Here is a 27,278-nt window from a genome sequence, read left to right on the forward strand (position 1 = left end):
GGAGAACCCACCACGGAGTTTTAGGATCGAGCATAGCGAAGTCAAGAGAGAAAGTAGAGGTTTTGGAGAGTTTGGCCCCACGAGCTTAGTCGGCATAGAGAGCCGCTAGCCCTCTTTCAACGTCACGTTCCTCCTTTGTATCTTTCACGTGTACTCCTTTTTCTCTTCTCATTACAATATATACATTTTTGGCATCATGTGCAGGCAAGGTCAATGCTAGTGATGCATTGATTACATAACAAACTGTATAGTTGTTTGTTTAGCACATTGCGGTGAGTTGAGTTCCTCAAAGCCGCCATGGCCAGAATCTCATTCGTCACTAGCCTCTTACTCTATCTAAGAACACGAGGTTGAAGCTGTCTTGGTCATTCTGCTCTTTCGCAGGAGGAACGAGCTGCTCATAGAGGTTACATGTTATTGAAGCATCTGCACTCTTCTTGGTTGACGAGAAGGGTGGAGCGTTCAGTCTGCCCGTATTTCATCGAGTGAAGCAAGGTCAAATCGTTCTGGCTGGCAAGGAGGGTGGAGCACTCAACCTCAACGCGTCCCCATTTCCAAGCACAAGAAGAGCGTGTTCCCTGGATTTCTTATTAAGACCCATCATATAGACAATACCTCTTAATGTACATTGACCAAAATGCCAAGTGTGGTACCTCAATTGATTATGTTTTCCACAGAATCCTTTAATTATGAGCTCCGACAGTCCCCCAAAACGACCAAAACAAGCACCCATGCTTTGCGAACAAAGTGGCCGTACTCGGACCATCCCTGATTATCGGGCCCTCAGTGGTTCCACACCGAAGAAGAGTAACCCCACTCACTCCCAAGTCGTCTCTGACTCCAGAACCGCCCCAGTAGAAGCGAGGACAGTTCCAGGTCCTTCCACGAATATTACCCCAGTAACTCCCCCGATCTTTGCGAATATATCTCAACTTCATGATGCAGCGAAACGACTTCCATCCTCCACCCCTGGAGGGAGTCCAGGTTCAGTTTTTGGACAATACAGCATCACGTCGATCATGCATGCCTTATCATTATATGCAACACCTGCGGATGCATGGGAGGGGGAAATTAATCCATGGCTTGACCAGCACTTCGGAGTTTGGGCTATGGGATGGCCGGGGGCTATTCAGAAGTTGGTGAATCAGATTTCAGTTGGTCCTCACGGCCTCGATGGCTTTATAGAAATTCTCCAGTGGCTAGTAGGCAATGGCTACACTGTGGACGCCATGCTTGGGGGGAAGGTGGATAACATAATTCATGCCATTGACTTCGTGTATGTATTCCAATTCTTACTATATAGCTCATTGATAATTGAAATCGTGTTTGAATGCAGTGTTGGATCATCTTCACGCCCCGCATCCCCTTCTCGCACTTCCATGGCAAATTCCAGTCATGATGTGAGACCTGGAGTCAGTGCGGTGGAACGGCATTCCGAAATCATGGCACCTTCGCAGCATCCCAATGCCAGTCCTCCAAGATCTAAAGCCCATGCTGCGGAACCTCTACTTGATAATCTCTCCCTGCACTTCGTGTCAGTCCTCCCGGCAAACACTGCCATGCCCACTGCTCCTAAGAGAGGTGTGAAGCCTAGAGTCAATGCAGCGAAACAGCATGTCGGTATCATGGCACCATCGCAAAGTCCCATTGCCAGCCTTCCAGCATCTGCCCCCACAGACATCCTATTTCATGACCTCTCTCCACGCTCCAGGCCTGCTAGCCAGTCAAGCCACGTGGCACCTACCAGTTCAACTGCTCCAAAGAGGGGCATCTCACCTGAACAGGACAGTCACATGTTGGTTAAGGAACCGGCTAAGAAGAAGCACAGAGGTGGCAAGTTGAGCAAGGGAAAGATCAAGGAGTTGGCATTGAAGAAGAAAGAGTTCCTACAGTATTTGGAGGAAAAGGGCGATGAATGGGGGGTTTCTTCTGCATTTCTGCTGTGCAGCATGAATCTCAGCGAGAGTCTTCAACCTTCGAAAACCACCATTGCTTGGAATAAGTTCCAGCACGACTTCGCCCAGGACTGTGAGGGGGATTATTCTGCCATGAAGGTGTCAGCCATGTTCAATGAACTTTGTGATGAGCATGGCGGTGAAGGAGCAGAGCTGGATCACCTTATGTAACCAGTTTCCTACGTCCAATAACGATATTAGAGTTTGTGCTGATTTGCGTACTGACCATGTTTTGGTTGCCAAATATATGATTGTTCACTGTCTAAACAACAATAAACACCCCCAACGATCTCACCTGACGTATAGATCATCTACGGATAAAATTTTATATTGACTTTACTATGATTTCTAGTCAATATTACACCTAGATATACCACTTTTCAGTAGGACATGATTTTCCTGATAATTTACTGAAGGAAAACTACTAATAAAATAATTCCGCAATAAATGTTACTCAATACAGGAGTGACCAAACTGCTCTTTCTATCGCTTATAGTGCATGCTAGTTATCTAGCAGGTTCAGGATCGCTCACTTTTCTCCTGTGGTGTGATAACCAGGTATTGCTGAGAGATTATTCAATTAAGAAGTCCCTCCACTAAATTCTCACTAATTCTCACTATGACACTTTTGTTCAGCTGTGTCTAACTGACCCTAACTCATGCTTAGAGCGATGTGTTAGTTTTATATTAGCTAACAACTAATATTTGCTTTTATCTTTTGGAGCAAATGAACCAACCACTGGTGAGGAGAATTAAACTTTTATTTCTACCTGAGGTTTGAGAGGGGGCAGAAGCGGCGGCCTTTTATGCTTTTCAGAGACCTCTTTACTCCCACGCCTCGCACTAGTTACATGTGCTACATTTGTATTATAGATAGTTCTAGAATGATATAGGGGCTTGGGCTGTGTAAGCTTAATAATGGACTTAGGACATGACTCAGCAATAAGTAATTCATTTCTTTGTCTTTTGGGCCGATCTTAGCGGGATCTTGTAGCGCTGAAGCTATGCTCTACACCGCCTTAATTACGAACGGTTATCTTTAGAAATGACTTGGCTATAAAGGAACTTTCTAGACTGTTCTCTAATTGACCCCTTTTTTGTGAAGCCACATCATTACTAATGTTCTAGAGCCTTCCCAATTAATTAACTGATCCGCGGACTTCTGAATCACTTCATGCTTATGATCCGAGATCCAGATCATCAATCATTCCTTTGTTCCGATTTATTTGAGCTTAAAATCAAAAAGTTTTGATGAATCATGGGAAAATATACAAGATCCGGTTTTTTAGCATTTTCTCCTCTTCTGATGCGATCAAAAACTGTCCGCCCGCGCCGGGGAATACTCTGTCATATGGTATTTGGTCCGCCAGACTTCCGGGCACCAATATATTTCCCTTGAGTCTCATTACTTTTTGTAAGAATTAGCAAATAAATATATATGAATTATAAGGTGGTTCGCCGTTTGAGCGATATCTCCGTCAGTTTTGAAGCTTTTAGAATAAAACAAAACCGTGGATAAAGTTAAGAAACAGTCCTTTCAGATGGTAAAAATATTACAGTCAAAAGTTTACTGGTTCCCGAGATATTTACATTTCTTTCCCAATGTTCCTTCTTATTCTGCCGTCTATGTGCTATTTTCTTGTTGTAGGGATATATTCTTTGAATATTACACCTATGCCAAGTTCTAGGCATGATTGTAGTAGATTAAATCTCATACTACATGGGTGTAGATAATTTATAATGATCTAATGTCTGTCCAGTCTCATAAAGATCATGAGATCTGTTAAACGTCTGAACTTGTCACCTGTTCGTTGACTATTCTGATAGATCATTGTTTTATTCTTTGAATATTATTTCTCCTACAGCGGTGAAGGCTCGGAGGACTGGAAGGATCACTGCAAGAAGATGGCGGCACAGTTCAACACGGAGAAGCAAGAGGCGATCAAAGACATGGCTCTTGTTGATAACAATCAAGCAGTTGCCATGAAACGGCTTGAGGGAGAACTCAGGGGCACCATTGACCTCGCTCAACATGCAGGCATTTTTTGTTTTGTGGGTATGGTGTCTGGAGAACCGTCAAATGTTGCTGCACATGGAAGGAATATCATCCTTTTCAATGACTCCATCGTGCAAAACTTCCTTCATGACCATTGCAAGCTGAAGCAGCTGGAAAGTGATTTCTATTCATATGTTCTCACCCATCGGGGTCAAGGAGATGCAGTCATGAGAGAGAAGCAAGAGCTTTGGAAGCAAAAGCGGAAAATGGAGACTTCAACTCGCGACCATGCTCGCCAAGCATTTGGTCAGACGTTCAAGGGGTGCTTTTCTCCACCGCTTGACTTGATTCCTTGGAAGACCCTCCCACTTATGCTCATCAAGCAGAAGGTGGCTATCCATAACTGTCCCCCGAATATCTTCCTTGATCTCATTCACGAGGGTGGTGACTATGCGAAAGTCGAGCAGTGGCGCATCCTCTATGATGCTGTTGGTGGAGAAGCTCCAGCTGAAAGGTATGCAGAGTATGGGAAGAATCCTTCCCTGAAGCTGGTGGATGTCGTTCCTTGGAGTGCTGAGGATGGAGCTTGCATTCCAAACAGTAAGGACTACAAGGACATTGTCTTGCTTCGAGACAATCAAGGGGCTGGGGGTCATCAGGGTCATGTGTTGTTGACCATACGTGATGTCTCTGGTCTTCTTTCAATGAATGAAGCACCCGGTTTGGCTGATATTCAGCTGACTACATCCATTATGGCTGTTCAAAATCCATGCTCCCTGCCGGCAACACTGAATGTGTCTCCCTCTCACTTTCTGCCTTCGACTGTGACAGGATCGACATCTGGGACTCTGGACCCGATGGCCAATGTACCACCTTTCGTGCTGCCAGCGGAGCCGCTGCCGCTATCTCACTCTTCATCCAGCATGTTTGACTTGCCGCTTTTAAATACGCTGACCTTCGGGACTGGTATTCCAACCTTGACTCACCACCAAACTATAGACATGAGTTTTGATGGTCCGGGGGACTTCACTTGGTCTTAGGGCATAGAGATGTCCCTTTGCCTCCTCATTTGTTCTGTTGTTTGGCTGCTCATTTCTTTACTCGCCCTATTCCTTTACTTTCTACTCACTTTTTACGTTACCTGATTAACACAGTGGGAAGTAACCCTGGCAGATGGTGTAGGGTTGCCCCGGTACCAGTGCGGCTAGGTAGCCCCATTACTATTTGACGGGGCCAACTATCAGATTTCCAATGCCGGGGCCTCCTATCAGATATGCGCAGTCTGACGGGGTCATACTGACGGGGTGCCCTGGAAGTTATTGATAGGTAACCCCGCTTGTTTTAATAGTGAATCATAATATATTCATTTGGCATTGTACTATATAGTAATACATGCATAACTGGTGCTTGTCATTGCGTGTGTCGGAGAAATAGTGCCCCAAGGCTATACTGAGGGTGCGGGATAAACCCCGCGCTTGAACACAGGAGAAAGCCACCCTTGCAGAGATGAGTCTGTGGGGCTGGTGTAGGTCCCAAGAGCAAGTCGGTTTCAAAGATATAATAATCAGTGGGGTAAATGTGGCGGGTAGATCGCAAAGCAAATGATGAGGTGAATGGCAGGGAACACATAGTTTGCTCATCCGTGAAACCCGGCCCACGGGGTTCCAGAACTCCCTGTACCTCACCGAGTAGAAGGAAATGGGAGGGGGAGAAAAGTTAAGAGCATAGTGGTAGGCACACTTTTTGGTCAGGCACCAGCGCGGGCTTTGCAACAGCGCATTGGGCAACGCCATGATAACACATCTGGTTTGCATCCTTTCATGTCGGTTGGCCCAAAATATTGGCATCAATGAGTGAAGAACGCGTGAGAACGCGTTCAATTGCAAGGGGGTCACCAGCGACTATTGGCATGGAAGCACTGGCATGCACGCAACAGAGCATGGGCCCACAGTGTCGGACTCAATAATGGGAGAAACCAAGTAGCAGACACAGATATGGGTCCCACCAAAGGGTGCAATGCAGGCTTGGTCGCCAAGATCGGATGAGCCAATTGCACAAGATCGCTCAACCTGGAGTGGCAATAGAGAGCATTGAAGCACGTATTATGATGCAGAAAACAGCCAAGAAAAACGTGGCTGCGCATATTATGGATATCCAGCGTCGATTCAATGTGTGTAGGAACACAGAGATAAGAGAGATGACGGGTGAGACGAAGTTCCCAAGCAAATGGCAACTCCCGGACCGATAGAAACAGGCAGATTGCATGCAATGCTGGCGTACTTTTGCAGAATTTATTGCCAATAGTTCTCAGGGCGGAGTTGAGACATACATTGCTCAAGGAACCCAAAACCGACATTAGCGCCCCGCGCTTCGACTCTTCCCAATGGTCTCCTCGCTCAACCATCACATGCCTACGGTAGCCCTGGTACTCCACTTGACTGAGCAGCTGCAGCATTTCGAAGAAAGTGATAAGTATTTTAATGATGGTAAAACCCAGTACAATCTGACGGGGAACTTCCGGCACTGGATAATGCTGAAAAGGGAGGATGTGGAACTCAGCGATGATGAGAATTAGGGATTGGAACGCTCTAAGTTTCTTTTGGTATCAATATGTAAGTCGGAATACAGATGCTAGGTAGCCCCGGTACTACACACGACTGAGCATTTCCAAAAAGCTGATAGGGACTCCCGGCATTTTCGATTAGGTGATGGTGCAACCCAGTACGATCTGATGGGGGGACTTCCCACAGTGTTAATCTGTTCACTCTGTTCAACTCCTTTCATTCTTCAATTACATTTACGCTACTTATTTACATGTTAATTGATTCACTGTCTTTTCAGGGCGCCTATTTTGCGTTGCTAAGCCCGCCAAAGAGGTGGTTTTTACCAAGGGGCCCCCACATTGATCTTGGGGCCCCGCTGCCCTATGTGGTGTTTCATGGGGGCCCCTTGGTAAAAACCACCTCTTAGGTAGGCTTAGCAACGCGAAATCGGTACCCTATAGGGCCTCACCCCTGGCTGAGCAAGTTGAGATGATCGGGTGCCACCGGAAGCAAACAGGAGTTCGTTGCGGGGGTGGCGCAAGGATATGATGCAAAGCACTAGCTCCAAAAAACCAACACGATGTCTATGCTTACAAAGATTAGCGCCGCTGATTAACCCTTCGCAACCAACGTCATAACTGTATAAAATAACGAGTGATGTCACAACGCGGCGCGGATTCCCCCTTGTTACTTTTGGCAGTTTTCACGAGATGAAAGAACGTGCGCACGACCTGACACACCATTGACTCTATCATTCCTACAACGCTCCCCTATACCAAGCTAGGCTTCTAGAGCCAGTCAGCTGTCAAAGTCATCATGACCCTAGCTTGGCCCTTACACCCTTTGTTCACCCTATTATGGTTTATCACTTCCCTTCCGCACGCGGCGGCCCCGGGGACATCAGCTGAGATATGCTGCGCAGCACCAGTACTAATCACAGCATGGTAGAATTAAGGGTTGCTCGCGTGACGATTAACCATTCCCCACCCGCGACCCCAGTTGCGTCACAAACATGCTAAGTGCAATATCCAAGCATCACGAGTTAGTTCCCTGAATCCTGAACGTCCTCACGCTACAGCATCATGTGCAATTTCCATTATACTCAAACCCTTGTCAAGTTCACGGGGCTTTCCCAGTTTCCCCGCACTACTTGCTATTCACGTTCCGAACACTCTAGCATGATCACATCAAATATGGTCTACTATAGATCCCTGACCTGACTTTGAGCGGAATTAATGAAGTGGTAACGATGTCTTCCGACTTGATTATTACTTTGCATCCACAACATGTATCGATAGCCGGAAACGATTAAGGAAGGGCGGGGCATCTTCTGATTAGATTTTAAGGGTGGGTATATACGTAGATTACAACAAGTCTATAAACAAATTAAAAGTAGGTGTAAGCTACCAGTGCTGCCCCAAAACAATCTAACCATCCATCTGATCTATCGGTCCATCCAGAATCGAATTCAAACCAATTAGAGAACCTGCTGTACTAAACTGGTTTAAGTGTCAAGTTTCAACACAGAGAAAAAACGTCCCAGGGCCCCCTACGCTCTACTCCATCATGCATGTAACTGACAGACCGGAACAGGAAAACGTTTTGAACGGGGAAGCGGTGTGAGGGCACCTGTGTTCGCGTCCGCGTCCGCGATGCGTGGCGCATCCTGTCGCGCGGACGTCACACAAGCATCATGATGCAGAACCTCGTTGTCAACGCACGGCATCAGCAACAATACCAGCACCATTGCGAATGCCGCACGCGAGCCACTTGTAACATCCAATCTCCGTGTACAACGCGCGAGCGATTAATCCCACGATCCTTGTTGGTCAGACCCAACGAAATAAACACCCTAGTACTATAACGAAACAAGGGTATTACTACGTATGGGAGTAACACGAGGGAGAAAAACGGAGAAATTCCAACGAAAACGTTCGGCCGAGGGGGAAGAACGATCGTGGAAAATTCGTGCGAGAGTTATGTGAGGGCCGAGAAGAGAGTTACGGGTTATGGTTTGTTGACGTTCGAAGCTCGGAGGTTTCGGATCGAGGTTATCGTTACGTTGTTGCCGTGTAGGCATTTGGTAACGGTAATCCACAGGCAAAAGAAAACATGAACATCAGGAAGAGAGTTGGAAAGCAGAAGTCAGAGGGAAAATGATTTGTTCTACACAATGAGAAACGACTTGAACGTCTTTTTTTTCTATTAACTTCCCTTCTACCAACGAAGCAAAGTAGGAGGGGTTCGTTACGCCACTAAATGAGGGAAAACGGGCAAAAACTCTTCACTCCTGCTTCGAAATTAAAGTTCTGCGTGGTGGAGTAATGCTGTTACTGAGATAGGGCTTGAGTGGTCCTCCAAGACGCTCGAGTGTCCTCCATTTTATTAAACGGTAAACGTAATGGGCAAAGGTGTAATATCTAGTACCCGCACTCGTTCAGGTTCTGAGAAACATGAGAAAAGGAACAGAAGGGACGTACGTCCAGTTTTTCCAGGCGAACCAAGGATCGATAGGTTGCAATGTATGGTTCGATTCTAAATCCGACCTCTGTTAGCCCAAAAAATCCCACGGGGAAAGCCCGACGACAGGCACAAACCTTCCATTTCTTTCCTAAACGCCAAATACTCGATGGGCTTGTCCGTCATGACAACATTCACACCCCACCCTGCACTCTCAACCCACTCCTCCTGTCGATTCAACGTCCAAGTATAAACTTCTTTCTTCGCATCCTTGCACTGTCTAAGGAAGGATTGACCGGTGGACGTAGCAAGAATTGGATATGCGATCGAAAATGCGTGGCAGTTATCCCAGAAGGTAGGGTTCGACGCGAGGGTAATCTCTATTCCGATGTAGCATCGCTTCACTGGTTTTGCGAATAAGTTTTCCAAGGGTTCGATGTGAGTGTGAGAAGGAAGGACCAAGGTCAGCATGAGCACGTGGGCGGAATTCTACAATTGAATGTTCCAATTTTGGTACGTACGCTGTGGAAGGTTTCTGACTGCATGTTGCATGAAAGCGGGATGCCAAATACCAAGGACGATGCGTGGGCCGATATTGTGTTCCCAGTCGACATAACGGGAGAAAGTCTTGCGCATGAGAGTGAAAAGCCTCTCTGGCGGATTATTGGCTTTGAGATCAAGCTAAAAAAAAATGTAGTTGAACGCCCAAATAATCATTTTTCCTAAGAAGAAAAACTCACATGCAAAGTAATGTGCCGGTTTTCGGGCTTGACAAGCCACTCGATAGTTTCGTCAAAGGTTGGAAGTTGCTGTTCGGGCAACTTGTTCGTTTTCAGAAACTCAATGTTTCCCTTGTAAGGTTGCGCATTGATACTTCCTTTTCCTCCTTGAGTCGTTCTCCCAAGCTCAGGGTCGTGGAACATCAGGAGGTAATCATCTGATGTGATGTGCACGTCTGTTGTTGTTTGAGACAACCACAAGGGAGAGGGAGCCGGTTCACACCGGAATGGCAAGACGGAACAAGCGGGTAGTTAGGGCCGGGTGTAAGAAAAAATTCTCAAGGCAATGTTTCAGATACGCACCAGTCTCAATGCCGTCCGCGCCCTAGTATGCGTAGGATCTGTTGAGAAAGAGAGGAGGAAGAGAATATATCGAGCATACCGCTCGGGCAGCAGATTCGAACGATGCCAGAGTATTCTCGGGGAAATCGGCCTTTATCGTACGAAAACGGAGATGACGTCGGGATTTGGCGGTTACAGTGAGTGATGTGAAGGACATCAGAGACACAATTTGAACGAATTGCGACGCGTAGCAGGAAGTAAAAAGAATGCCACCAGCAGTTAGCAAAAACCCTTTAACGGTGAAGGAAAAGTTAAAAGGCGAGGAACACGTACGCTCGCGCCTCTATGGCCCCAGCAGAGTGGAAGTTTGGGCTGTGCGACGACCATGTTTACGTTTCGATGGGGTGTGAATGCTGATGCACGACGAGGAAGATAATAATGGAGAAAGAGATTCTGGAAAGTGAGAAGGGGGAGAAAAAGGCTAGGAGTGAGAGGAATATAAGGAAAATGGGTGCGTGCCAAAGAAATCATTTATGTAGTCATCATAAACTGAAGGTGGATGATCGGCTTTATATATACATACTGGAGTTGGCCGAATACATTGTGTCCATCGATGATTGATGATGCTTTGGCGCAAGGGCGGCTTGTGAATATATGGGGCGGCAACAAGCACATGCGGGAGTCGCCCGAGGAATATAAATTCCACTAGTTTTGCACAGCAATGGACCTAAGCGCCCCCTTACGAGTGAAGATTGCAAGCGAGGGCTTGCGCAAGTTGTCGGGCAAGGTTGTGAAACACATGGCAGCCATTAGGCAGGTTACCAGCCTCTATTAGTATAGAGGCCTATTACGGCCATCCTCGTGATCTGGCGCAGCGTCTAATTAAATTGATTAAATTACCAAAATATTTACGTTGCAATGACCGTCAAAGATTCCAGGCCCGTTCACAGTGCTCAAGCCTTTTGTCCGGAACCCCGCTTTATAGCCCGGCAAAATACCCGCTTACCCCCTCAAACGACCACGCGGTTGTGCCCACAGCCTCGGCAAACCCAACATACGAATCAGGCCGAAGAATGACGACCAACCCCTCTTTACCTTCGGCACCTATCTCGTCTAGCCCCATCGCGTCAGCATAAAGCGCCCGTCCGGACACTGCGCCTATCTTGGAGTCAGGTATTGGCGTATCGACATAATGGACGATTGGCAATGAATCTGCCCCGGTGGCGGCGGTATCGAATGGGCGTTGAGGGATGGAAGGTGATGAGGAATGTATGATGCGTATCCTCACTATGGGCTTGAGCGGTCCCGGAATCACCTCCATCAGGGATGAAATAATGCGCGTCGCGCCAACAATTTCGGATGAAGGGAAGAACACAAGGATATCAAATCTCCCGTCGTAATCTAATTCAGTATACAATCTCGTTGGCTTGCTGTCAACAGTGAGTGGCGTAAGGTGGAAGTCGAATCCGCGGTAGCCAACCAGAGGGGCACCATACTCTGGCGAGATGAATGCGCTGGATGCCAGGGCAGCGGTCTGGTCTGCATAGGAAATCCCCATCCCTGTGATAAAAAGTAAGCAACAGGGTTTATCAATTTAGTTCCATGGACTCATTGCAAACCTGTGATGAATCTCGAATTTAGTTTGACAAGTCCAACGTAGTAGTTTGAATGATCCCATGACTGGCCCGGCAGCTGTTCTTCGTCGGGTGTGACATCACGTTGGGCCCCAATAACCAGCTGTCTCTGTTGCGAATATTTGGTGGCCCTCACGAGAGCTCCGGCGGTCTCAATCACAGTTTTGGCAACGGGTCGGCGTTCATTCTCGTAAGACTTGAGAACATTTTCGGAACCGGCACGCTTCGCATGCAAATTGATTTTCCATATGAGATTGAACGCGTCGGAAAGACCAGTATTAAGTCCCTGACCACCATTAACACTGCAGGAACGGAATGAGTTCAACGGAGAAAGAAGCAATCCGTGACCCACGAATGGACGTGACATGCATCGCCAGCGAGAAAGACCCTTTGGCGGATCGAGAACTTCGACGCTAGGCGCTCGCGAACTGGAAGCGAGCGCTCAGTGTACAGCCTCCGAAATATATTTACTGTAACTCACCAGTGAACTGACTGTTCCACTCCAGATCCACGAACTTGAAAGGATGAGGCGCCACGGCTCTCCGGATCTTCTCGATTGCCTCCTCGACTTCAAACACCTTGCGATCCATTCGCACATAGTACCTATCAATCTTGCCCTCGCGAGGTATTCTCGCTACGTCGCTTGTATCCACTTGGAAGTTGATAATTTCTGATTCACGAGGGAACGTTGTATCGACTTCGCCATCGAGAACGGCCCACGTCATCTCGGTGTCATCACCGATAGGCTCGAAGATAAAATGCTCAGGGAAAGACTTGCGAACCAGGGAATGGGATCCATCTGCTCCGATGAGATACTTTGCTCGTACCAAGGACTGTTGGTGTAGATTCGGCGCAATGCGAGCGGCCATGTAAATGAAATTATAAACCGGAACGCATGGAGCTGCTGCCACCGACCTCTATTCCTGTTTTTGACAGAAGTTTGGCCCATGTTAGTCGAGCGCTTGGACCGTCATCAAGCCCCACTTCAAGCACGGTGACGCCACGCTCAACGGGTCTCCCAACTGCTGTGAGATTCCTGTCAAGAATTTCCTCGAGGTAAGGTTGACCAAGCATGAGAAAGTGCTAAAATGGCCCAAGTCTGAATTTGAATTAGACGAAACATCAAATACAGGCAGCTCACTTTGTGCTCAGACCCTCGAAGCGCTTTCCACCATGCATTCTGCCTAGAAGTAAATTCGCCATTCTTCCACGTGGAGCTCGCTGATTACACAACAAGGCAATAGAGGGAATTGAGGATCGACATACGGCAAGCTAACCGGCAGGACAACCTACTGCTACAGTGGAGACCCTTGGCGTGCAATTCCTCGAATATGCTATAACCAAGCAGTTCAAGTAGTTGCAAAGTCCGAGCATTCATAGCATCCGCTCGACCCAATTTGAGAGGGCCATCAGACTTGTCTGTGTGTTGTTGCGGATGATTATTAGCGAAACGGTATTGAGATAGTTGCGCTCACCGACTATTACGCAAGCCAAGCCAACCTTGTGAGCAAGGAGAGCAGATGCCAGGCCAACGGGGCCAGCTTGAGGGAAAAAGACGTTACTCCTTGAACCGGTCAGAGGGATAGCAATACAAACCTCCAATAACAAGAACATCTACCTCAATAACGGTAGTCCGTGAATGGCGGTTAAGGTCAATCATCCTTCTCGTCCGGGCCCTCGAGCATCCGAGCTCATGTCTTATAACTCTGAATGTTCACGATAAATTGTACGAGAAATTCAATCCTTGGACGATGCTGAAAGCTGAGCTATCGACATGCACTGAAAGGACACTTAATGATTCGGAAGAGTATGAGTCCTAATGACAGGAGCTCGAGATCCAGCCGGAGCGGGTCTTCGGATTATTATGAATAACCCTGATGATTCATGATAGCAGTGAGGGGCTTTCGGAAAGCACGGACCATTGCGCATGCAGTCAGGATGCAGTTGGATAGTGAACTGTGAGTAGAACGAGCGCTTGAGTCCGTACACTGATGGTTAGGTGCGAAGGACATGGAGTGCGACGGGAAATCAGCCGTTTGGTCACTCCGAGTGTGTGTGACGTCGCGGGCAGCCAGATGCCGAGTGGGAGCGCTTGGGCATGAAGCAGTAATGGATTGGCAAGAAGCAAATTCATATGCTATACATGAGCATGGTTCTCGTCCTTGATGGACGGACGCGCCTAAAGAGAGGCTGGTCACCTGCCTAGGACGGACGCGCCTAGCGGGGGCGGGATCGACTTTACAGCGAAGAACTCACAACACATCATATTCATTTTGCTTGAGATGTCGAAAAGAAGCTCCGCACCCATTCAGTTCGGCCAACTCCGACCGAGTGTCAAATTCACGCTCACTCTTTTGGAAAGTGATCCCAAGCACTGAAGGCCCTCCACTATTCAGGTTACAGGCTCCTGCCCCGGTTGCCCCCTTTGCTATTCATGTACTCTGACCCTATCCTCCAATCTTGACTCTGCCAGCGCACTGCCACGCCACACAAAACAGCTGATGCCCATACAATGGGCTAAGTAATCCATATTGCGATTGCACCAGCTGGCTCCCTTTCGGATAATGACACTTTGCTCCGGTTCCCTCTGCCTCTGTGATGAATGAGGACACAAAACATGATAACCCAGGAATTTTAACGTTTGTCCAAGCCACGGCTAGAGTGAATATGTATCCCTCTTGACCAAGCGTCTGGCGTTTGTTATAATAGGAGAGCTATCGGCGTCCATTGGATGGAAATAAACCAATTGCACTTCAATCGAAAAAGGTGGGAGAGCAGGTCGTCGCCGTGATAAACGGTGTTACCGTCACTTTTCCAAATTAAGTAGTCAACGTCTGGCTTCATCTCCATGTTCCAGTCAAATCCCGAATCATGTTTGGCCCCGTTTCCTTACGAGCTAAATGGATCATACAATGAGACGAACATGTATCAAAGCGGCTCTCCCTGATGAGATGGTCCGCTCAAGTGCCAAACGGAAAAGTATTATTTCCTGACTAGTATATATCCCTCGTCGAAGGGATTGGATTTGGGGCACTATAGGATATTCCCCAATGATTCCATCCACCGTTACATCCCACTCGGCTACCCTCAATGTTCCACCCAAACCAAGCATCCCACTTGCAGCTCAAGTTTCTAAGAAACTCTTAGCTCCCTCCGCACCCCGTCCTCAAACCACTCCCCAACTTGTGGATGCACTTGTCGCTAGAATTGTTGATTACATGCTCTTCAGCAAGGATGATCTGTTCGAAACTTCTGGGCGAGCGTTTCTTACGGAACGAGTCCGTTGGCATGTGGATCGTAACATTCAGATTCAGCTGGCCTTGCCTGCGTTTCCATTCAAAAGCCCCAGCAAGGATAAAGTCCTTGGTACTCTTCCTGATATGGCAGAAGAGATCGTTCTCCGCAGGTGAGTAGCATTTATTCAATAAGCTCTGAGTGCCCGTTTGGCTAATTTGGAGCCTCCAGATTGGAAGACCTTTGCCGATCGCTTGAAGATCTATATCCACCTGGTGCACAGCTCCACATCGTATCGGACGGCATTGTATATGGAGGTGCGTAAGATGTTCTTCCACACTTCGGGTTCTTGTGGATTTGTGGACCTTTGCTGAGGGTACCCATCTGCATTTCCCCGTTCTGCAGAACTCCTAAGGGTCCCAGAAACGACTGTCTATCAATATAATGCTGCGCTACGTTCGCTTGTCTCTTCTCTTGCTCTCACGCACATCTCCTTCGTCCGTGTGCGCGATCTACTTCAAGAGGGTTTCAATGCAACTACATATTCTCGCCATGACATTCCCGAGGAGGAGTACGTCCTCTCTTCTCGCGCAACCCGCGAGGCTTTCCTCGCAACCGAAATCGGCAGTTATGACGTCCAGAAACAGATTAGCAATGATGAAGGCGCGTTAAGGACCTATCGAGGATACTTAAAATTTCTGAAGGCGGATTTGAGTGGGGTTCATTTGCATTGCGATAAGGCTGACTGCAAAAAGACCCTCTCTAAGCGAGGGCAGGAGTGTGCAATCAGTGCCATCGCTAAGGCAATGATGCGGAATGGCGCCGTAAGTCGCATTGCTTATGTGTTTGTGCCGCCTTTCTGATTCTACATAACACAGCTGTTTTCCGCTATTGTTGCGAAGGCTTTCCCCGATGCCGTTCGACTCAGCATTCATCCTCACCAAAATGCTGGTCCTAAGTTCGCCCTCAAAGTTTTCCCGAATGTTGATCTCGTTTGCACTCCGGTAAATCATTATGTTCCACCTTCTGTCCGCGTGCGCGCTCACCTCATACCTTGTAGTGGCACAATGTTGTGGTCGAAAACGCAGATGGCTCCATCACTATTGCGCATCGGCACACAGTCGATACTTCAAAGTGTGCTCTTATCTACCGGCATGGTCGCCCCTATCATTTCCGTGAGATTGACGATGACATGGACTGGGGGAGTTCGAATATTTCTTTCGAAAAGCTGCATCCATTTGGGATGAAGGTCATTGCGACTGAAGTTGATGGAAAGAAGTGGCGATGGAAAGACGTCCCCATGGCCAAAGTCAGGAGGCTTACAGGGAAGCATTCACTTTTGATATTCAAGGGTTTTGAGGGCGTTGATAAAACCGACTACACTGTGAAAGCGAGGGAGATGGGGGAGATAGCGTGAGTCGTTCTCGTTTTGCTTATCTTGGCTGCTGAGTTATATCTCAATTTTTTTCAAGGCCCTGGGTTTTTGGCGAAGTTCTCGAAGTGAAGGAAAATCCTAATTTCGATTTGAACAACGGTATCATCGTGTGATCTTCGCTTTTGAGGGACAATGCATAATGATCATTTCTAGTTCTCACATCGGAGGCGATGCCAATGCATTTTGACGGCATTTTCAAGACGAAGCGGCTTGCTGATGGAACTGTTGTTCCGGATCCTCCAACCTTCCAAATGTTCCAATGTCTCGAGGCACCCCTATCATACACTGGGGCCAAGGACTCACCCTTGGATATTGGTGGCCGCACCCTGTTCGCTAATACGGCGAACATCTTTGCCGAATCACTTTCCCACTCACCATATGCAGCTGATGTGAAGAGCCGTATGTGGACCATATTTACGCCTCCCAATAAGAATTATGGTGGAGACGAGATCAAGGTGCCATTGCTGCAGAAAAACCCCTTGACGGGTCATCAGGTCTTGTCGTGGCATGAACCATGGCGAGTATATCTTATTAGCGTCACTCTTCACCTCGCAGTTTGTTGATTCCCTTCATGTTGCCTTTCCGCAGGCCCCAAGAGATCACTGCCTTCAAGCTGGCGGCTGTGAACATCATTGGTGTATCACCCGAGCGCTCCACGGAAATTAGCAACCGTGTCACTGAGCTGTTATATGACCGCCGATATTGCTACGAGCATACGTGGGAGCGAGGCGATTTTCTAATTGCTGACAATGTTGAGGTGCGGAAGGGATGGTTTGTCCTGATGCTGGTGGGGACTGACCATCTTCTCTTCCTTCACAGCTGATACACGCTCGCACTGCTTTCAAGCCTGGCAAGCGAGAGCTATGGAGAATCCATGTTAATTAATTGTTAACTTCCTAGACCCAAATGGAAATTTACCACCCTACGAGCAATAGATTGTGTTTTCCATTGCTGTATGTAACCCCCAGGTGAATTGAATTTGGTTTGTCCCGGAATCACGTGGTACATGTATCTTTCGGGAAACGGAGTTAGCTGAAGATATTGAACCCTAATCGTTTGCTCACTTCATTCTGATTCTATCTCTACCTGGACTTCTACTCAGTCCTTTGCGATAACCCTGAATTTCATCTAGCTGAGCAATGCTTGCGACTCTGTAAGCAACATCATGGGGTAACGAACTAGCAACGAACTGTGTCCTCTTGTGGACACTGGAGAACGCATCAACAAGCAGTGATGGTGCCTCTCAGTAGGGCCGGATCAAGTACCAAGCACAGCAGGGAGTTAGCCTGAAGAGAGATTGGTACCAGCAAGTGGCAACCCACCGGTGTCATGTTTTTTTCATACATCAGAACAGGCACAGAGCTAAACGCTCAGCATTGGTTTGCCTTCCAATAGAGGTGTTGTAAATCTGGAGTTCCATATATGGCAACCCGCTTTAGCAGTTCACTCGCAACCCAGATGTAATATAGAAATGAGAAGAGAAACTGTAACTAACTAAAGAACATACGGTGCCAAAGCACCCATATTTATACTCCTGAATAACATTCCAGGCTCTTCTATGCCCAGCGCTTACACAGGTGCCTAGTAACTGTGAAAATACTAGCGTAGTTTAACTCAGTCTCAAGCTGAATAGCATGGAGAACTAGTTAACATTACCTAGTGTAGTTTAACTAAAGATAATACACATTTAGATATGAAGGGAAATTAGAATGAAAGAAAGTACTGACCTCAGTCTCAAGCTGAATAGCGTGGAGAACTGAGGAAAAAGGAAATGAATAGAAAGAGCGGGTATGTCCGTATAGTCGGTAGCGGATAATTCCGCGATAATAGAAAGGGAAAAGTATTCATTTACAGGTCAGGTGAAAATCACCTGGTCAGAAACCTCCAGAACGCGCACTGCACTCCAACAGTAACCCCTAGAATATTCTCGGATATTCCGGTTCAATCTAATCATGTGACTCATATTCCAACAAGAGGACCTGCCTTCACTTCTCATGGCTTAACGTGAAACTTGAGGAAATTCTGTAGCACAGTGCATGGGACGGTGCAAACATCAGTTACTTTTGAGCCACCTCTTAAAAAAAGAGTCTCGAATTGAACAGGTGGCTCACGATTAGGACAGACCCCTGGTCTTATCATTCCTTCGCATCAATGGATATATCAGCTCTCGAAGCATGAGGTGAGAGTGTATCACAATTCTCCATAACAATAGCCTATTGCTTATATTCACATTTTCATGCACCCTAGCATGGCTGGAGGCACGAATATTCACGCGATTTATGTAGTCTCTTAGAGACTCCATTTCCATGCTTTCAGTTATTAGTGATCTGTTCGCCCTTGGGCCATCTTGCTCTGTTTCCATTGCGCCCGCATCAAAAAGATGAACATGATGCAAATGTAAAATCCTCAACTTGAGCATTACGAATGACTGTGATGGATTCTGACGACCAGTGGGGAAGCGAACATGCTTAATGAAGAGTCGGCACCGATAATATCACCAGTTTCTGGGGAATTCCTCCAATCATCACTCACTGCGTTTAAGCCAAAATTTCCACTGTGGAAATGGTGGGGATAACCGGATTTCCACACAATTTCCCACAGTGGATATTGGTTCTGTCTGCTGGCAGATTGAGCGTCACTTTACCATGGTTGGGGCCAGGAAATGATGGGGATTTGGTGGTGGCTGATAATCTACTATATTGATTTCTTGTCCAATCCACGTCTGGAAAGCTGTCAGGGCTCGGTCCTCGATCAGGGACAGCCTGACCTCAAGCCTAGGTGTGTGCAGTGTTCCGGGTGGTTAGGCACTAGACCCTGTCCTCAGCTCCTCAAACTCACTGAAGGGACTAAGCGGGGATTGAGTTGTCATGTATTACAGAGGGTAACTACAACTTGCCTAAGCGGGGATTGAGTTGAGAAGAAGGGTAAGTTTCCCTATTCCCCGCTTGGCTACTATAAAAGGGAAGTGTACTGTACAGTTCATAACGTGACTCCGGGTAGAAGCCGAGCATGTTCCCACGACTCAGAAAAGGTGTCACATGGGTTAAGGCGAGTTGCTCACCTTGACCCACGTGATTTTTCCTGCAGGCTCACATGTGGGCTGAAGTTGTGAGAGATATGTAGGGATGGGGAGGTCAGGGAAGTGGGGGAAGTCTGGGAAGGTGGTTCTGGGGTGTGGTTGGGTGCAGGGTCAGGGGCCGATCCCTGACATCACCCCCCCTCTATGCCACTTCGCCTCGAAGTGGCTGTGGTCCGTGGTTGGGGGGTTTCCTTTATCCTCCTTGGTCTGGGGGCTGTCAGGGCATACACCCTGACCTAGCCCATACCGCATCCACACCCGCACTCACACCCGCACCCGTGACTGCACCCGGCTGTTGCACTCCCCACGCGCGCCCTGTGCCGGATGCTCAGTGCGGCCGGATGGCCCGGACCTCGGGTCTCGGGTCTCATGTGACTTCCGGATATCTCCGGAAGTTTTCGATGTATTGTGGCCACTGTGGGAAGATGAGAAGTTAACTTCCTTCTCATCTCTGACCCACAGTAGGTTGTGCCCTGGACAGGGCTGGTTACACCTGGGACTGTGGACCATAGGGAGGGTCATGGGACCCGGGAGTCATCCCCTGACAGGGGCTTCCGGGTGGGCCTGGTGGAATTCTTTCAGGAGGTCTGGGGAGTTCTCCAGGTTCTCTCTGGGGAGCCATTCATTTTCTGAGTTTGGCCAGCCAGAGAATTTGACGAAGTACCAGAGCCATCCATACCGGTACCTGGAATCCAGGATTTTCTCCACTTCATACTCCTCTTCTCCATTCACGATGTCCAGGCCAGGGAGCGGGTCTGCATGGCGTTCAGAGATTCTGGGGCGTAGGGGCAGGTGTTTGAGACCGAGACTACTGGGTGAATTCCTCTTTGATGGGCCGTAAGCTGTAGCTTTACTGCTGCTGGGGATACCACCTTGACAATCTGGAAGGTGTCATATCCACCCCCAGCCATCGACTTCCGGTCCCTCTGATCCCTCCGGTCTACCTCCGCTCCTCCTTCACTAACCTCGGAGCTCCCGTATTCCGCAATCCCCTCGGTACCCCTCGATGGTCACCACCCCCTCCTTTCAATTTATTACCTACGCCTCCCTAAGTACGGAGCCCCGAAGAATTCCGGACAGCTCCGACGTCCACTAGCGCACTCCTGCCTCCGTTGGGCAATACACTCGCCTGCCCTGCAGAGCCTGCCTTTGGGCCTATCCCTCCTTTCCGTTTCTGGGTTATCGCCTGCCTTTCCGTTAACCCCGTAACCCGACTTGTCGGTAATATTCAGTCGGCTAATGTTTAACCCCGTTAGCTCCGCTCCGTTCGGCTCCACCATTTGCGGACCCATCTTCGCTGTAACCATATATATATCCAACTTGTACATAGGTTACACTTCAGTAATAAAATCGACTAGAGTTTACCCTCTTCAGTTCTGGTGGCCAGTTAGTAAGTTAGGGCACGGACGTGTTTACTAGGCACAGCGCTCCTGGCATAAGTCGCTGAGGCCGAAGCCCTCCGTCACAGAGACACTCTTTCGTCTCGACCTGGTCTCTGACAGAAGGGGCCAATCCATCTGTGGTCAAGCTTCTTGGTTGGTCTGTCTGTCGTGTAGTTTTGAGTGTTGAGCCAGACTTTGTCCCCAACTTGGTAGACTGGTGCTGCCTTCCGGTTCCTGTCATAGTACCGTGCCATCTCTTCTGCTGCGTGCTCTAGTGCTGCCTTTGCCTCCTCTTGCATCTTCATCATCCGAGAGGCAAAGTCATTAGCCCCTTCGACTTCAGACATGCGGGTCGGTTCAGTCCCCATGCGTGGGTGTTGCCCGGAGTCAAGCTCAAAGGGGGTGCAGTGGGTGGAAGAGTGGATGCGGTTGTTATAGGTGAACTCGGCAAGCGGCAGCCAGTCAGCCCAGTCATCTTGCCTGTGGTTGACGAACACCCGGAGGTAGGTTTCTATTTCCTGGTTGACATGCTCCGTCTGGCCATCAGTCTGTGGGTGGTAGGCTGTTGAAGGGGTGAGCTTGATCCCTAAGAGGTCTGCTAGCTCCCTGGAGAAGCGGGAGACAAATGCGCTGCCTCGGTCGCTGAGCACTTCCTCTGGGAGGCCATGATGCCTCCAGACATGTTCGAGGAAGAGCCAGGCCACGCCTGCTGAGTCTACCGTAGTGACTGTGGGGATTGCGTGAATGCGCTTTGAAAGTCGGTCTACCAGTACCAGGATTGCGTTGTACCCCTTGGAGTCTGGGAGTTCCCCAATGGTGTCTACTGAAATCACCTGCCACCTGCAGGTGGGGACCTTGTTCAGGATGAGCTTCCTGACTTTCCGAGATGGGAATGTCTTCACTCTGTTGCAGGTGTCGCACCCTGAGACGTACTGTGCAACATACTGTGCCATCCGGGGCCACCAGTAGTTTCGGGAGACGAGCTCCACAGTCTTCCACCGCCCAGGGTGGCCTGTTGCCACTGAGTCATGGTGGAGTTGTACCAGGTCATGGCGGAGCTGTGGGTCTTTCAGGACGTACACCCGGCCCCAGTGGAGGATCAGTTCCCCTTCCTTCTCCCATTCATCCGAGTGTAGGGTCCCCCTTTCCAGCTCTCTCATTGCCTTTACCACTCCCTCATCATGCTCCTTCCCCCTGCATATCCTGTCCAGGATGTCTGCCTCTTCTCCCTCCACTGTGACCCCCTCCATAGCTCTGACTTCAAACCAGCCCGGGTGTAGGAGGGTCATGTCCATGTTGTCGTCCTCCCCTTTCGGGTGGTCCGGCCGACATGAGAGGGCATTGGGCTTCCCCATGAGTTTCCCTGGTTTATGGACTAGCAGGAAGTGGAAGTGGGAGAGGTAGAGGGACCACTGTGCCTGACGCCGGTTTAGCCTCTGGGCTGAGCGGAAGTAGGAGAGGTTTCTGTGGTCGGTGCATATGTCAAACCTCTCAGGGGTGCCTTCAAGGAAATGGCACCACTCTTCCAGGGCTCGGACTATGGCAAGCATCTCCTTGTCATAGATTTCGTAGTTCCTCTCTGCATCTGAGAAGCCCTTTGACCTGAACGCCACCAGGTGGAATTCCCCATCTGTCTGGAGCTGGGAGAGTACTGCCCCTGTTGCGAAGTTGGAGGCATCACACTCCAGTCAGAACTGACCTGAGTCCGATGGGAAGGTGAGGACCGGTGCTGAGGTGACAGCCTCCTTCAGCCCGTCAAATGCTTCCTGTTCCTTTCTCCCACAGGTCCACTGCTTCAACTTCCGGGTGAGTGTGTGAAGGGGCCGGGCCTTCTCGGAGAAGTCCTGGATGAAGCGGTGGTAGAAGTTGACGAACCCCAGGAAAGACTGGACCTCTTTGACCTTCGTGGGTGCTGGCCAGTCAGTCACTCCCTGAACCTTCACTGGGTCCATGGCAACGTGGTTCTCCGAGATGACAAGGCCCAGGTAGTTGATCTTCCGCTGCTCAAACTTGCATTTCTCCGGTTTGAGGAACAGCTTCCGGCCCCTCAGTGTGGATAGGACCTCCCGGACGACCTTCCGGTGCTCCTCCAGGGTGGGTGTGAACACCAGGATGTCGTCCATGTAGCAGATGACGACCCCTCGGTCTATGAAATCCCTGAGGATGTCATTCATCATGGTCTGGAAGGTGGCCGGGGAGTTGCACAGTCCGAAGAACATCACCATTGGCTCAAACAACCCTCAGTTGGTTGCAAAGGCCGCCTTCCACTCATCTCCCTCCTTGATGCGGATGTTATTGAACTGTCAGGGCACACCCGCCTGACCCGGCTCCTGTCAGAGACCAGATTTTAAGACGAAGGAATGTCTCCGTAACGGAGGGCTTTGGCCTCAGCGACTTCTGCCAGGAGCGCTGTGCCTAGTGACACGTCCGTGCCCTAACTTACTGACTGGCACTTAGAACCTAGTGGGGGTAACTCTAGTTGATTTATTTGCTGGGGCGTAACCTATGTACAAGTAGTGTATATATATGGTTACAGTGGAGGCGGTTCCGCAATTGGCGGAGCCGGACGGAGCGGAGCTAACGGGGTTAAGACATTAGCCGACTGAATATTACCGACGAGTCGGTTCGCGGGGTTAGCGGAAAGGCAGGCGTTAACCCAGAAACGGAAAGGAGGGATAAGCCTGAAGGTGGACTCTGCAGGGCAGGCGAGTGTATTGCCCAGCGGAGGCGGGAGTGCGCTAGCGGACGTCGGAGCTGTCCGGAAGTCTTCGGGGCTCCGTACTTAGGGAGGCGTAGGTAATAAATTGAAATGAGGGGGTGGTGGTCATCGAGGGGCACCGGGAGGTTTGCGGAATACGGGGGCTCCGAGGTTGGTGAGGGGGGAGCGGAGTGAGGACGGGGGGGTCGGAGAGCCCGGGAGTCGATGGCCGGGGATGGATATGACAGTATCCCCTTCTTGGGCCTGAACCCTTGAAGGCCCAGAATTAGTAAGACGAGGGGAGCTGCACTTACAGGAAGAGAAACAATGAGGAAAATAAAAATGAAAAACGGAAGTGATGAGCGGAGGGGAAAGGAGAAATGGGAGAGGAGTCGGGGTTCCTAAGGAGCTTCGGGTCCAGGCTTCGCTGGGTACCGAGAGTGGAACGCTTCGACGAGGTCGGAGGCGTGATCGAGTTCGCCGGCAAGGAGCCATTGTGTCTCCTCGTCGGTCCCTTCATAGCCTAGCCACTTGACCAAGTAGAGCAACTTGTTGCGTCTACGTCGGTCGATCTTGGAGTCGAGTATCTCCTCGATCTCGAACTCCATCTCGCCTTCGATTTCTACGGGAGGCGGAGGTGGCTGGTGGCGATTCGGAATGGTGTTTGGGACAGATGGTTCGATCTGCGAGACATGGAATACCGGGTGAATGGCTCGCATGTTATCCGGCAGGCGGAGAGTGAGGGAGTGGGTTCCAACGCGGGCGATGATCTCGAATGGGCCGAGGTTTTTCTCGGAGAGCTTTTTGGAAGGTCGAGTGGAACGGAAGTACTTGGCCTTCACGTAGACCGAGGTTCCTACTTCAAAAGCTGGGGCAGGGCTCCGGCGAGAGTCTGCCGGGCCCTGATAACGGATCTGGGCGAGATGCATTTCCTCACAAAGGAAGTGGTGGAGGGAGTCGAGATCGACGGAGTACTCTTGGGCGCGTACCGATGTCAGGTCTCGCTCCGGGTGAACAGTGATGTTCGGGTGGTAGCCTTTGTTGGCGAAGAACGGGGAGACGCCCGTGGTGGCATTCGGAGCGTTGTTGTATGCGAACTCTGCGAGAGGCAGGAGTTCGGACCAATTGTCCTGCTGGTAGTTACTGTAAATACGCAGGTACTGCTCGAGCGTCTGGTTCATCCGTTCGGTCTGACCGTCTCCTTCCGGGTGATAACCGGAGGTGAAGTGGAGGCGGATGTCGAGGGCCTTACCAAGTGATCGGAAGAAATGAGAGACAAACTCCGGACCCCTGTCGGAGGTGACGTGGGATGGAACTCCGTGCTTGGAGAACACATGGAGGAGGAAAAGCTTGGCCAGTTCCGGAGAGGTGATGGTATCGTGGGTAGGGATAAAAATGCACTGTTTGGACAGGCGGTCCACGACGACCAAGATGGAAGTGAATCCGGAAGAGGAGGGTAGCTGTTCGATGAAATCCATGGAGATGGAGTTCCAAGGACGTTCGGGGATGGGGAGTTGTTTGAGTAAGCCGTAAGGCTTATGACGGGGGACCTTGGCGCGGGCACACGAAGTGCAGGAGGATACGTAACTCTTGACGAAGTTACGGATACCCGGCCAGGTATACTCACGACGCACTAGATCCAGAGTCCGGTTTTGCCCGAAGTGTCCGGAAAGCTGGTGGTCGTGTTTGTCTCGCAAAACGCGAAGACGGAGATCGTTAGAATCCGGCACGTAAATGCGATTGTCCAGCCTTAAGAGGCCTTCGGCATCAACGGACCAGCGGGAATTGGGGAGGTTGGGGGAAGCGAGATGAGAAGAGATTGAGGTGTCGGAGGAGAGGGAGGTAAGGATGTCTCGATGAAGAACCTCTGTGTCGACGAGTACGGCTGCTCGGATTACTGTGGCAGCTAGGAACGTGGCTCGTAAGGACGCAGTGAGCTGCTCCGAAGTGAAGACCGGTCGGAAGTTCTGTGGGTTGACGCGAGCGTAGTCCATATCCCCTTCTTTGGGATAGACGTCCCAGCGTCTTGTCAACGCATCTGGTTTAACTCCGAGTCTTCCGGGACGGAATCGGACTGTCATGTGGAATTGGGAGAGGAACTCTGACCAGCGGGCTTGCCGCCGGGTCAAGAGTTTGGTGGTGGAGAAATACTCGAGGTTCTTGTGGTCGGTGACGACGTCGATTGGGGTTCCTGAACCTTCGAGGTAATGACGCCATGATCGGAACGCATCATGAATGGCGAGCAGTTCTTTGTCATGGGTGTCGTAATTGAGTTCCGGCGCCGAGAGTGTTCTTGAGCGGAAAGCGACGGGGCGAATCTCTCCGTCATCACAATGAATGGAGAGGATTCCGGAGATCACGTAATCGGAAGCGTCGGTTTCTACAATGAGGGGGGCGTCGGGTAGCCAATGCGTGAGGATAGGAGCGGAAGTGAAGGCCTCTTTCAAGGTGTTGAAAGCGGCGCGACAGTCGTCGGAGAATAGCCAGGGGGCTCCTTTACGCGTGAGGCGCGTCAAGGGGACCACAATGTCGGAGTATTGGTGAATGAAACGCCGGTAGAAGTTAGCGAAGCCAAGGAAGGATTGGACATCCTTGACTTTACGGGGCTCGGGCCAGTCTTGGACGGCTTTGACTTTCTCGATGGACATGGTGAGTCCGGAAGGAGAGAGGCAGTAACCGAGATATTCCGTAGTGTCCGTATGGAACTCGCATTTCTTCGGATTGGCATATAGGCCGTGTTTGCGGAGTCTCCTAAGAACTTCTCGGACATGCTCCTGATGCGAAGCCATGTCTTCCGAGTAGGTAAGGATGTCGTCTAGGTAGACTACCACAGAAATGTCCAGGAGGTCGGCAAAGATCGTGTTTACGAATCGCTGGAAAGCCGCAGGTGCATTCGTGAGACCGAATGGCATGACAAGCCACTCATAGGAGCCATAGCGCGTGCGGAAGGAAGTCTTCCATTCGTCGCCTGCTGCGATGCGAACCAGGTGGTAGGCATGCCGGAGGTCGAGTCTGGTATAGACCGTGGCGCGCCTAGGTGCGTCAAGGAGGTCGGAAATGCGGGGAAGTGGGTAGCGATCCTTTTTGGTGATCTTGTTCAGCCCTCGGAAGTCGACGCAAAGACGGAGGGATCCGTCCTTCTTGCGGACGAAGAGGACCGGTGCCGTGTGAGCGGAGGTAGCGGGACGAATGAAACCGGAGGCCAGGTGCTCATCTAAGAACGCCCGGAGGGCCTCGAGTTCCGAAGGAGAGAGAGAGTACATGGTACCCAAGGGTGGGGAGGTGCCTTCCTCAAGGTCGATCTTTAGGTCGTGCTCACGGTGCGGTGCCAGCGTTGAGGCCTTGCTCTTACTGAACACGTCCGCGAACTCGTGATACTCCTTCGGAACGGCCGAGAGGTCGACGGAATCGGTGTGGGGAGAGGCAGCCCTCAAGCGGCTTTCCTCAGAAGGGATTGTTAGGCTGAAGGATACCGATCCTTCGAGTCGGCAAGCCTTCGCGAATGTGGAACGGCTGACGAACTCGATAGATGGTAATGGAGGAGTAGCAGCCTGTGACTGAGGTGCTGGCGAAACGTCGGATGGTTGGATGTCGGACGACGGCAGTGTTGCCGGAGACGACGGGGGAGAGCTCGGAGTGACTGTCTTGGTAGGTTCGGAAGTTCGGAACGTGATACTGCTTGAGACCCAGTCAATCAACGGATTGTAGCGGGTAAGCCAGTTGTGTCCTAGGACTAGGGAACATGATCCATCCAGCGATGTGACAAAGAAAGTCGTGGGGGTGACGTTTCCGGAAGCGAAG

At 49.9% G+C, this 27,278-nt stretch overlaps 6 protein-coding genes across 6 annotated transcripts; 3 read left to right on the forward strand and 3 right to left on the reverse strand.

Annotated features, from left to right (window-relative positions):
• Positions 1 to 689: 689 nt before the first annotated feature.
• Positions 690 to 2,002, forward strand: EI90DRAFT_3206121 (uncharacterized protein; the record flags this gene model as incomplete). The annotated part of the gene is made up of 3 exons (XM_039066432.1): positions 690 to 1,276; positions 1,337 to 1,922; positions 1,949 to 2,002. The coding sequence occupies 3 exons, from the start codon at positions 690 to 692 to the stop codon at positions 2,000 to 2,002; spliced, it is 1,227 nt and encodes a 408-aa protein (XP_038915239.1).
• A 1,858-nt stretch (positions 2,003 to 3,860) lies between these two features.
• Positions 3,861 to 4,991, forward strand: EI90DRAFT_3124810 (uncharacterized protein; the record flags this gene model as incomplete). The annotated part of the gene is made up of 1 exon (XM_039063756.1): positions 3,861 to 4,991. One exon carries the CDS (start codon positions 3,861 to 3,863, stop codon positions 4,989 to 4,991), a length of 1,131 nt encoding a protein of 376 aa, XP_038915240.1.
• Positions 4,992 to 5,222: 231 nt separating this feature from the next.
• On the reverse strand, positions 5,223 to 6,179 carry EI90DRAFT_1257566 (uncharacterized protein). The gene has a single exon (XM_039051603.1). It carries the CDS (start codon positions 5,796 to 5,798, stop codon positions 5,304 to 5,306), a length of 495 nt encoding a protein of 164 aa, XP_038915241.1. The 5' UTR covers positions 5,799 to 6,179; the 3' UTR covers positions 5,223 to 5,303.
• A 2,599-nt stretch (positions 6,180 to 8,778) lies between these two features.
• Positions 8,779 to 10,402, reverse strand: EI90DRAFT_3145810 (PLC-like phosphodiesterase; the record flags this gene model as incomplete). Its single annotated transcript, XM_039065347.1, has 8 exons — positions 8,779 to 8,914; positions 8,975 to 9,029; positions 9,092 to 9,358; positions 9,476 to 9,635; positions 9,695 to 9,909; positions 10,037 to 10,058; positions 10,116 to 10,166; positions 10,349 to 10,402. 8 exons carry the CDS (start codon positions 10,400 to 10,402, stop codon positions 8,779 to 8,781), a joined length of 960 nt encoding a protein of 319 aa, XP_038915242.1.
• Positions 10,403 to 10,849: 447 nt separating this feature from the next.
• Positions 10,850 to 13,445, reverse strand: EI90DRAFT_1257899 (FAD binding domain-containing protein). Its single transcript, XM_039051604.1, has 9 exons — positions 13,246 to 13,445; positions 13,125 to 13,190; positions 12,943 to 13,068; positions 12,791 to 12,870; positions 12,565 to 12,732; positions 12,131 to 12,482; positions 12,002 to 12,077; positions 11,635 to 11,951; positions 10,850 to 11,575 (listed from the first exon to the last, which is right to left on the reverse strand). Exons 1-9 carry the CDS (start codon positions 13,307 to 13,309, stop codon positions 10,995 to 10,997), a joined length of 1,830 nt encoding a protein of 609 aa, XP_038915243.1. The 5' UTR covers positions 13,310 to 13,445; the 3' UTR covers positions 10,850 to 10,994.
• Positions 13,446 to 14,699: 1,254 nt separating this feature from the next.
• Positions 14,700 to 17,203, forward strand: EI90DRAFT_3124813 (Pyoverdine/dityrosine biosynthesis protein-domain-containing protein; the record flags this gene model as incomplete). Its single annotated transcript, XM_039063757.1, has 9 exons — positions 14,700 to 15,055; positions 15,115 to 15,200; positions 15,289 to 15,707; positions 15,762 to 15,887; positions 15,944 to 16,296; positions 16,356 to 16,417; positions 16,472 to 16,872; positions 16,932 to 17,075; positions 17,138 to 17,203. 9 exons carry the CDS (start codon positions 14,700 to 14,702, stop codon positions 17,201 to 17,203), a joined length of 2,013 nt encoding a protein of 670 aa, XP_038915244.1.
• Between the last annotated feature and the right edge of the window lie 10,075 nt (positions 17,204 to 27,278).

Source organism: Cantharellus anzutake (genome assembly GCF_015039405.1).
Source record: "Cantharellus anzutake strain C23 chromosome Unknown EI90scaffold_29, whole genome shotgun sequence".
NCBI lineage: Eukaryota > Fungi > Basidiomycota > Agaricomycetes > Cantharellales > Hydnaceae > Cantharellus > Cantharellus anzutake.